This window comes from Balaenoptera acutorostrata, chromosome 20 (genome assembly GCF_949987535.1).
Source record: "Balaenoptera acutorostrata chromosome 20, mBalAcu1.1, whole genome shotgun sequence".
Lineage (NCBI taxonomy): Eukaryota > Metazoa > Chordata > Mammalia > Artiodactyla > Balaenopteridae > Balaenoptera > Balaenoptera acutorostrata.
In genome coordinates, this window is record NC_080083.1 from 56131998 (window position 1) to 56143714 (window position 11717).

The window sequence follows — 11717 nt, forward strand, 5'->3', positions numbered from 1 at the left end:
TCCAGTGCTCTTTCTCTGCCTCAGTTTCTCCAAGTGTGAAATGAGATGTTAATAGCACGTACTTCATAGGGTCGCTGTAAGGGATGGATGTTTTACTATATGTAAAAGTGTTTAAAATAGGGCCTGGCACATGGAGAGTGTTTAATAAATGCCCACTAATGTTACTGTGCTAGGCCTTGTGTTTTACTATGCCGAGCACTGGATTCATGACTCATTTGTGGGAGGAGGAACCAACTGATACGCTTGGGGAGTGTTATCCAAGATGGGGAATGAACCCGTTTCCCAAGCTCAGAGCAGGCTGAGATGGGACAAGAACAGATCCTTGCAAGCAACGGGATGGAGCTGCCTGATTGAGCCACATCCTGCCTGGCTCTGGCTGGGACAAAGAAACCTGAAGACGTGGGTAAACCCATTAAGGGGATGGTGCCCCCTTTACCAAATGCTGAGGGCAGGAAGGACAAAGTCTTCTGAACAGAGTCTAAGATTATAAGACGTTTTACTCTGCGATGTGCTGAAGGTCTTCTGCTTTGAGGCGGTTCTAGATGACTTGTATTTTCCCTTTACCCAGTAGTTACAAGGTGGGCCTATGTGTGGTGAAAGGAGTATCCAGGAGGTCCCTTCCAAAGGTATGTCCAAAAGCCTTCTAGTGATGAGGGTCGAGGGCTCGGGGGGAAGGCTCTGAACTCCTCCAGGGAGACCTGGTACTTGGGAGAGGCTGACCATCCGCTCGTCTGGGCCAGGGGCTTGCCCTGTCGCTCAGGCCCTCCTCGGCATCAGTCGAAAAAAATGACAGGGGTGTGTTCCTGCCGTCCTGGGGACCTTGGAGAAAACCAAGGCAATTGGGCATCAGTATCATTCTCACCAGGTCTGAAGCTGAAAAGAGGGCGATGAAAAGTACAAAAGACAATCAGGAAAGAGACTCTATGGAATGGCTTTGCAAACCTAATCCAGGGAACTCGAGGCCCCAAACTGTACTGTGTGTAGAGACCCTCTTGAAATGATGTTCTAGCAGTTGAAGTTCTTGCTCATCAGTCCACCCTCTCAGGAAAAAAACACCAGACCCACACACACACAAAATAAAAGGTTTAAAACACGAATGTCTGTAATTAAGCTCTGGAGTGACTTCCTCTGCCTGTCCAAGCGTCCCACTGTTGTTGGGTGTGTGCTCTCATCCAGAGGAGCCCCTGCTCTGTCTGGCCCACTCGCGTCCCACTGCGTTGACTCTCCTTGCTCGCAGGCCTTTCCAAAGTTTCCGAAAGGTGCAGTCCGGGGTTGAATGTCTTGATCTTACTTTGGCTTGATGGTCCCCTAACTTCAGGGCTACATGAGCTGCCCAAGGGACCCATAAACAGAGAACATGTATAGCTTTCTGCGCTTTGAAAGGAGCTAAGTGACAGGGATGGCGACCTCCTCCTCGCGGGTCCCCAGCACTCAACAATCTGCCCGTCCCCTGGGAGCCCCTGCTCTGGGGGCGGGAACCCACCCGAGCTGCGCCGTCTGGGGGACTGGGGGCGCCCCTCTGCGGGGTTTCTGACCATTGGCTTTGGCAGATGCTGAGGGGTGGGTCTGGAGAAGGCTTCCTCCGGGCCGGGAAGCCGCGTGCGCCTTTCGGATGTTGGGGGACAATGGTGACCGAACTCTCGGCCTCGGCCTGGCGCGCGGCGAGGAGGCGGCTCCCGCGCGGTCACCTGACGGGGTCAACGGGCTCCGCGGGGCGACGCGTCCTCGGCCCCTTCAGCCCGCGGAGGGCCGCGAGCCCCGGGTCGGCCCCGCGAGCCCGGCCGCCGCTCCGCCGCGTCCCGCTGCCCATTGGCTGGCGCGGCGCGGCCGCTCCCGCCCCGCCCCGCCATTGGCCTTGGCCGCCGCGGTCCCCGCGCGCGAGCCGCCGCTGACATCACCAGGCCTGAGGCGGCGGCGGCGCCCCCGGCCCAGCCCGCAGCCCCCCTCGGCACAGGCGCCGCCGCGGGGCCCGGCGGAGGATGGTGCGCGGCGCGCCGGGGGCTCCCCGCCGCCAGAGCCGCAGCACCGAGGCGGAGCCGTCCGCGGCCGGCAGCCGACCCCCGCATCGGGCGCGGGGCGAGCGGCCGCGGTGAGGCGCCGAGGGCGGCGCGGGCGCAGCGGCCATGGGGGCCCTGACCAGCCGGCAGCACGCGGGCGTGGAGGAGGTGGACATCCCGTCCAACTCCGTGTACCGCTACCCGCCCAAGTCCGGTGAGCACGCCCCGGGGCCGGGAGGAGGTCGCGGTGCTCCCGCGCGAGGGCTCCGGGCGTCCCGGGGACGCAGAGGCCGACGTCGCTGCAGAGCGATCTCGGAGGGTGGGAGGTGTTGGAGGAGGTCTGGAGGGGTGCTTTAGGGCCCTTGGCCGGGTCGCCGGAGTGGGCAGCCCTTCCGCCGGGGGACGGGAGCGACCCCCACGCAGTCGGTCCTGTGACAGAGACGTGCGCTCGGGACACTGCGGCTCCCGAGGGGCGGGGTGTCCGCGGCGCAGGCCGGGTCCCCGCTGGCCGCAGCGCTGCGTCCCTTCCTTCCCGCCCGGTGGCCTGTTCCCTTCGGGAGCTGAGGGTTAGGTCAGGCGGGCTTGGCATCCGAGGCAGGCGCCTGTGCCAGGTGCTGGCCCTGGTGGCCTCCGGAGAGGGAGGGACAGACACAGGTTTGAATTAGGTTTCTCAGGGGAAAGCTCCCGTCGCCTGCTGGAGGATGGAGGCCGAAAATGCGTTGGCTGTACTGGTGCTTTTTAAGAGGCTGTCAGAAGAAAGAAGGTGTTTAACAGAAATGTTAGGGAATCTAGTATCAGAGGCACTCGGGTTGCCGCTTTGCCAAAGTAGTGGCAAGCCTGGTTTTTGGAATGAGGGTAGCTCTGGGACAGGGCACAGGTATTTAAAATGTAGAGAAGTATTATGTTTGTTTTCAGAATCATTAAAAAGATAAATGTCTCCAGCCTCTGGTTTGTAGCATAAATATTGGAAGTGGAGGAGAATTTTGACAGCACAAGAGAGGCTGACTAGTGGATTGAGTACCAGCCAATTCTGAACTGCTGGCGCATGACCTAAGTCTCTGCTCTTTGTTTTTCCTTGCTTTTCTCAAGACTTCTGGGGACCCATGGCTATCATCTTCTCTTTGGCTTAGGACCTGATGAGGATTTTCGTGATCTTGGAGAGATGTCAGAATTGCAGCAGGAGAATAAAGACACAGTAATGAGATGAGCTGGTTTCTCAGCAGTCTGTCCAGTTTGTGCCAGCCGGAAGTAGGGACCAGACAATGAACCTGCACCCTGCAGAGTGTCTGCCAGAGCTGTGTTGCTCACTGTTTTGTGCCAGAGAGTGAATCCTTGCAGAGATGAATATGCTTAAGAGCTGCTTTAGAACAGTCTAAGATAAAGCCGTGCATCATTAGTGTTTTAATAAAGCTCTAGCTGATTATGACTGTATGAAACCAGTGCTAAAGGAAGCATGCATTTTGCTTTTTAGTAGACAAAAATATGCACAAATATTGTGGATTTTTCTTTTCTGAAATCACTTAGCCTTTATTGCTCAGAATATGGAGCAGGTTTTGCTGGCTTGGAGTTTGCAGTAGAATTTGCTGCCTCAGAAGAGTATTCACCCCTCCTTCACTTACGGGAATAAGCAAAGGTTAATCACGGGAAGGCTAGTCCTCAAAGGATATTAATACAAATATGAATCTTGGATGATGATAATCAAAGGATAATGGACCAAACTAAAACTTTTCTTAACCAACACCCTCCATACCTACAGTCTTAAATCATCCTCTCCACTCTATCAATCTTTTAAAAGTTTTCCTAATGGTAACTCTTTTTTTTTTTTAATAAATAAATGAATTAATTAATTTATTTATTTTTGGCTGTGTTGGGTCTTTGTTGCTGCGCACGGGCTTTCTCTAGTTGAGGCGAGTGGGGGCTACTCTTTGTTGCAGTGCACGGGCTTCTCATTGCAGTGGCTTCTCTTGTGGAGCACGGGCTCTAGGCACGCGGGCTTCAGTAGTTGTGGCCCACAGGCTCAGTAGTTGTGGCTCTCGGGCTCTAGAGCGCAGGCTCAGTGGTTGTGGTGCACGGGCTTAGTTGCTCCGCGGCATGTGAGATCTTCTCGGACCAGGGCTCGAACCTGTGTCCCCTGCATTGGAAGGTGGATTCTTAACCACTGCGCCACCAGGGAGGTCTCTGGTAACTCATTTTTAATCAGAGCTTTTGCATGAGAGAAATCTTTGTAGCAAGTGGACCAAATTATGTATGTTGAAGATAAAACACAGAAAATAGGAATCAGAACATTCATGTCCCAGTCAGCAAATCTTGGTGTACGTGAAAATATGCTGTAGTCTAGAGGCATCTCCTATCCTTCATCTGATCTTTAGATTTACCTGACTCTTTATTGGATTATACTATTTTATTTTTTAAAATTTATTTATTTATTTATTTATTTGGCTGTGCCAGCTCTTACTTGCCGTGTGCGGGATCTTTGTTGCCGCGTGTGGGATCTTTAGTTGCAGCATGCAAACTCTTAGTTGGGGCATGTGGGATCTAGTTCCCTGACCAGGGATCGAACCCAGGCCCCCTGCATTGGGAGTGTAGAGTCTTAGCCACTGGACCACCAAGGAAGTCCGTGGATTATAGTATTTTAGACCCAAAGGAACCTTGCAGAGAATTTGGCCCCAGATCCATTCATTTCACCGGTAGGAAAATGGAGGCCCAGAGAAATGAATTGGTAAGGCCAGGGTTACCCAGCAAGTTAGTGCTCTTCTTACGAAAGCCTCTGCCTTTTTCAAGGAATTGAATTTTGAACTTGTCCTTGGTGGTTTGTGGAATGGAGGCTATTCTGCATCAGAATTGAGACAAAACTCAGAGGCCTGACTCCCTGTCGAAGAATCAGACTGGGTTGATTTTGAGGTCTCCCTATCTTGAGTACGGAAAGTAGAACAAAGCAAATAGCAGAGTCAGTTTTCTCCAGGTGACTAAACTGGCTGAGCTGAAACCGCCCTCTGGCTCACTGGAAAGTCTCTGTTACTCCATGGCCTTGGAGTAGTTGTTTCAGTAAGCGCATGGTCATTAGTCCCCGTAATGATGGTCACAGTGCCCAGAAAAAAATTGCTTTTTCTTTCTTGTATTTTTTTTTTTTTTTTTTGGCTGCTTTGGGTCTTCGTTGCGGCACGTGGGCTTTCTCTAGTTGCGGCATGTGGGGCTACTCTTCATCGCTGTGCGCGGACTTCTCATTGTGGTGGCTCCTCTTGTTGTGGAGCATGGGCTCTAGGCAGGCGGGCTTCAGTAGTTATGGCACGTGGGCTTCAGTATTTGTGGCACGCAGGCTCAATAGTTGTGGCGCACGGGCTTAGTCGCTCCGCGGCATGTGGGATCTTCCCAGACCAAGGCTCGAACCTGTGTCCCCTGCATTGGCAGGCGGATTCTTAACCACCGTGCCACCAGGGAAGTCCCTCTTTTTTGTATTTTTAAAGGAACCCCTTAGTTTTGTATGCACATTGAACTAGAAACGTTTAAAAAGTATTGAGAACAGCCAATTTCATGTTGGAACTTGGGTTTACAGCTTTTTTTCTTTTTTTAATAGAGATAGGTGAAAATAAAATAGCCTAAAATTATTTCGAATTATTTATTTTTTGAATAAGTAATATAGTCACATGGTTCAAAGTTTAAAAGAATGAAAAGGCGTACAGTGAAAGTCTAGTTGTCACTGTAGCTGTTCATCCACCTAGTTCCTCCCCATACACCTCCCGTACCTACGTAACCACTTTCTGGAATTCGTCCAGAGTTTCTTGTGTAAATACAAGCATAGCATGCTACTTAGACTGCTCTGCACCTTGTTTTGTATTTGTTTTGTTTACTTTCAAACATATTGGAGATCTTTTTATATTATCTCCATATTAGAGAGGGTTTTTTGTTGTTGTTGTTGTTCTTTTTTTTAAAAAAAACAACTGTATAACATTCCTTTGTGTGCGCATGCTATCAGTTTTTAACATAGTCTATTGGTGAACATTTGGGAGTGGTTTTTTTTTTTCAGTCTTTTACTATTGCAAACAATGCAGCAATGATTAATGTTATACATATGTTCTTAGGTGATTTTTAGCTTTGTTAATAAATACGTAAATATTAATCATTTAAATAACAGAAAGTATGATGGGAGTTTGTTTCTGTAGAGTATTTCTACATTAGCGTAGAAAGCTATTTATAGCACTGTTCTGCATTTGGTCGTGCCTTTGTAAATTTTTGTTTTTTAATTAATTAATTAATTAATTAATTTATTTATTTGGCCGTGTTGTGTCTTCGTTTCTGTGCGAGGGCTTTCTCTAGTTGCGGCAAGCGGGGACCAGTCTTCATCGCGGTGCGCGGGCCTCTCACTATCGCGGCCTCTCTTGTTGCGGAGCACAGGCTCCAGACGCGCAGGCTCAGTAGTTGTGGCTCACGGGCCTAGTTGCTCCGCGGCATGTGGAATCCTCCCAGACCAGGGCTCGAACCCGTGTCCCCTGCATTGGCAGGCAGATTCTCAACCGCTGCGCCACCAGGAAAGCCCCCTTTGTAATTTTTGAGTTAGAAACCATACGTGCTTTTAAATCCTTCTCTGAGATCTTCGCTTCTTTCAAAGCCCACGATCATTGGTTCAGCAAAGTTAGGGCTTTGCTGAGGTGGTTGTTTTTATGCGTGTAGGCCTGACTTTCGAAAGGGGTCCCCAGGTTGATAAGAGTCATTAGTTCTGTTTTCTCTGTCCAGGAAGAAACAGGCATACTATAAAGACAATTTAATCCATTTTAATTCAGTACCTGATAAATCTAGTTCATTTTTCTCTTACATATTTGAGCAAATTGGAAAATAGGAATAATTCATTTTGCTCAGGTGTTAAGAGGGAAACCTATTATAAAAATTCAGAATGGTAATCAGAGTCCTGAGCAGCTAAAATCATCATTTTCCAAATTTTTGTTACATTGGAGTACACATATGCTTGTCAAGTGGGTCTGTCCTAGGGCAGACCACATTTCTAAAGCGTGGGTACTAAGTCTTTGCTTATCAAATAGTTATAAAAGTTTCTCTTAGCTTTTAGGGGCATCAGTTAAATATGTTTCGAAACCAGGGGCTTTCAAAGATGGAACTTACTGCAGAATAAAGAATTATTTGGTTCTGGCACATTTTGATTGATACGTTAACTAAAGTTAAGTAGGTTTCTGAAATTCATAGTAAATACATTTAATACCATAAAAAATGTAAAGGTTCTTCCATTTAATGATGGAGTCATCAAGATCAGGAGTTCAAACGCTAGTATTATTATTATTTTTTTAAAATAAATTTAATTATTTAATTTATTTATTTTTGGCTGTGTTGGGTCTTCGCTGCTGCGCGAGGGCTCCTCTAGTTGCGGCGAGCGGGGGCTGCTCTTCGTCGCAGTGCGCGGGCTTCTCATTGTGGTGGCTTCTCATTGTGGAGCACGGGCTCTAGGCGCGCGGGCTTCAGTAGTTGCGGCACGTGGGCTCAGTAGTTGTGACTCACGGGCTCTAGAGCACAGGCTTTTCAGTAGTTGTGGCGCACGGGCTTATTTGCTCCGTGGCACGTGGGATCTTCCCGGACCAGGGGTTGAACCCGTGTCCCCTGCATTGGCAGGCAGATTCTCAACCACTGAGCCACCAGGGAAGCCCCAGTATTATTTTTGAACACTTAAAAAGTGGTAATTCTTCTCCTTTCGAAACCTCCAGTATTTTTGCTTTATTTGTACTTTACTTCATTAAGAGCAGACTGATTTCTTTCACTTCTTGATTTTGTCTTATGATTTGGGGCCTTTCATTTACTTATATGCTGGTGGTTGTGTTCTTTTGTTCTTTAGCATCTCTTTTCTCTTTCTGTTTATTACCATCAGTGCACACTCTTGGGCACCTGCTATGTATATATCATGCGTTGTGCTGTGCACCAGTGTATAGATTCTGATCCTGTGATTTTGATGCCTATGGCAATCAGCAGGATAAAATCCCTCAGAATCAACTTTGTAATTCATGATGTGGGTCACAGAAGGGAGGATTAACAATATAAGCTATCTGATGGCTGTATCAGCCAGGGTTCTCCAGAGAAAGAGAACCAATGGGAGATATATACATATAATTGGCCTCCATTATTGTGGGGGCTGGCAAGTCTAAAATTTGTAGGGCAGGCCAGCAAGCTGGAAACTCAGACAGGAGTTGATGTTGTATTCTTCAGTCTGAAATCGGTAGGACAGTCTGCCAGATGAGAAGCTCAGGCAGGATTTCTATGTTAGTCTTAAAGCAGAATTCCTTTTTCTCCAGGAAACCTCAGTTTCTGCTCTTAAAGCCTTCAACTGATTGGATGAAGCCCACCCACATTATCAAGGGTAATCTCTTTTACTTAAAATCAACTAAGTATAAATGTTAATAACATCTACAAAATGTCCTCGCAGCAACATCTAGATTAGTGTTTGGACAAACAACTGACCACCATAACCTAGCCAAGGTGACATAAAAATTAACAGTCATAGCGGCTTCTTTTTTTTTTTTTGGCCATGCCCCACAGCTTGTGGGATCTTAGTTCCCCAACCAGGGATTGAACCTGCGCTCTCAGCAGTGAAAGCACAGAGTCCCAACCACTGAACTGCCAGAGAATTGCCAGTGGCTTCTTTTTTTTTTTTTATAAATTTATTTATTTATTTATTGGCTACTTTGGGTCTTCTTTGCTGTGCGCGGGCTTTCTCTAGTTGCAGCGAGCGGGGGTCTACTCTTCATTGCGGTGCGTGGGCTTCTCATTGCAGTGGCTTCTCTTATTGTGGAGCATGGGCTCTAGGCGTGTGGGCTTCAGTAGGTGTGGCATGCGAGCTCAGTAGTTGTGGCTCACGGGCTCTAGAGCACAGGCTTAGTAGTTGTGGTGCACAGGCTTAGTTGCTCCGCAGCATGTGGGATCTTCCCGGACCAGGGCTCAAACCTGTGTCCCCTGCATTGGCAAGCAGATTCTTAACCACTGCGCCACTAGGGAAGTCCCCCCAGTGGCTTCTTATTTTAACAAATTATTCTTGCTAAATAGGTGCTGAGCTCAAGTTTTTAGTTTCTGAAAGAGTGCTTGTGCTGGGGAAACATATTTTTAAAAGTCTAAAAATTGCAGTCTTTAAAAATCATTATTTAAAAATTACACTCCTTCCTGGACTTCCCTGGTGGTCCAGTGGTTAAGAATCCGCCTTTCAATGCAGGGGACACAGGTTCGATCCCTGGTCGGGGAGCTAGGATACCACATGCCACGGGGCAAGTAAGCCTGAGAGCCACAACAAAGAGCCCACATGCCACATGAAAGATCTCATGTGCCACAACTAAGACCTGATGCAGCCAAAACTAAATAAATAAATAAATAAAACTTACATTCCTTCCAAAATTTCAGTGCTTATCATCTAGTATCAAAGATAGAATGCAGGCATACAGAGATAAATAAGAATACAGAATATACCATGACCAGGGATCTATCTCAGGAATGCAAGGTTGGTTTAATATCTGAAAAATCAATCAGTGTTAATACACCATATTGGTAGAATAAAGAATAAAAACTACATGATCATCTCAATAGATGCAGACAAAACATTTAACAAATCCAACACCTTTTCAAGGTGAAAAACTCAGCAAACTTGGAATAGAAGGGTACTTCCTCAGTCTGATACAAGGCATCTATGAAAAGCTCATAGCTCACTATACTTAAAGGTGAGATACAGATGCTTTCCTGCTAAGATCAGGAAGAAGACAAGGATGTCTGCTTTTGCCATTCAGTATTAACTGGAGATTCTAACTAGTACAATAAGGCAAAACAAACAAACACATTTTTTAAAAAATTTAAGGCAACCAGATTGTAAAGAAAAACGTGAAACTGTCTTTATTCATAGATGACATGATCCTATGTATAGAAAATACCAAAGATTCCACAAAAAAACCTACTAGAACTAAAAAATGAGTGAGGAACTTTGCAGATACAAGATCAGATCAACACACAAAAATCAATTGTGCTTTTATATACAAGCAATAATCTGAAAATGAAATTAAGGAAACTATTGCCATTCCCAGTAGCATCAAAAAGAATACAGTTCTCAGGAATAAATTTCACATAATAAGTATATGATCTGTACAATGAAAATTCTAAAATGTTGCTGAGATTGATGCTTTAACTAAAAAAGTTTAAAGAGATCTAAATAAATAGACGTTTCATGTTCATGGAATGGAAAACTCAATATTGTTGAGATGCCAGTGTTCTCCAAATTGATCTGAAAATTGAGTACATTCGCTGGTACAATCCCAACAGACTTTTTTGAAGAAATTGGCTGGCCAATTCTAAAATGTATGTGGACATTCAAAGGACCTAGAATATCCAAAACAATTTTGAAAAGGAAGAACAAACTTGGAGGATTTTCACTACCCAATTTCAAAAATTACTATCAAGCCATGGTGTGGTATTGGTACAACAAGAAACATATAGATCAGGGACTTCCTTGGTGGTCCAGTGGTTAAGACTTCACCTTCCAACGCAGGGGGTGCGGGCTCGATTCCTGGTCTGGTGGGGGAGCTAAGATCCCACTGGCTTGCTGCCAAAAAACCAAAACATAAAAGAGAAGCAGTATTGTAACAAATTCAACAAAGATTTTAAAAATGGTCCATATCGGGCTTCCCTGGTGGCGCAGTGGTTGAGAGTCTGCCTGCCAATGCAGGGGACACGGGTTCGAGCCCTGGTCTGGGAAGATCCCACATGCCGCGGAGCTACTAGGCCCGTGAGCCACAACTACTGAGCCTGCGCGTCTGGAGCCTGTGCCCCGCAATGGGAGAGGCCACGACAGTGAGAGGCCCGCGCACCGCGATGAAGAGTGGCCCCCGCTTGCCACAACTAGAGAAAGCCCTCGCACAGAAACGAAGACCCAACACAGCCAAAAATAAATAAATTAATTAAATTAAAAAAAAAAAAAAGTAAAAAGAATCACTCTCACAGAAAACAAAAAAATTAAAAAAAAAAAAAAAGGTCCATATCAAAAAAAAAAAAAATCTTAATAAAACAGCATGTAGATCAATGGAACAGAATTGCAAGCCAGAAATAAATCCTTATATTTATGGTCAGTTGATTTTGACAGAAGTGCCAAGACAATTCAACAGGGAAAGGATAGGTTTTTCAACAAATGGTTCTAGGACAATTGGATATTGACAAGCAAAAAAATGAACTTAGACCCTTTCTTCACATGACCAAAAATTAACTCACAATGGATCACAGAATGAAAATACTACCCACAGAATGGGAGAAAATATTTGCAAATCTTATGGATGATAAGGGATTTATATCTAGAATATATAAAGAACTTGTACAATTCAAAAAACAAAAAGACAACCTGATTAAAAAAGGAGCAAAGATCTTGAGTAGACATTTGTCCAACAAAGATATACAAATGGACAGTAAGCACGTCAACAATGAAAAGATGCTTAACATCACTGGCTATTAGGGAAATGCAAATCAAACTACGGTTAGATAATACTTCACATCCCCTAGGATAGTGATAATTTAAAAAACAAATAGTAAGTGTTGGTGAGGATGTGGAGAAATTGGAATCCTGGTCCCCCGCTGGTGGGAATGTAAAATGGTACAGTTGCTATGGAAAACAGTTTGTTTGGTTTTTTTCCAGATTTAGCGCTACAATCTTTTATAACCATAGAAGGTAGCTGGAAATACTAGATGCTAACAGACAATATGATA

General features: G+C 46.0%; 1 protein-coding gene across 4 annotated transcripts in view; it reads left to right on the forward strand.

Moving 5' to 3' along the window:
• Positions 1–1865: 1865 nt before the first annotated feature.
• The window catches only part of RNF157 (ring finger protein 157), an 82361-nt gene continuing 72509 nt past the window's right edge, over positions 1866–11717 (forward strand). For 2 of the 4 annotated variants that reach the window (XM_007185742.3, XM_007185744.3), the window contains exon 1: positions 1866–2211. In XM_007185742.3, the coding sequence (XP_007185804.1) occupies positions 2124–2211 (88 nt within the window). In that variant the 5' untranslated portion in view covers positions 1866–2123. The remainder of the gene's footprint in view (positions 2212–11717) is intronic. The other 2 variants (XM_007185741.3, XM_028167339.2) reach the window with 1 other exon arrangement.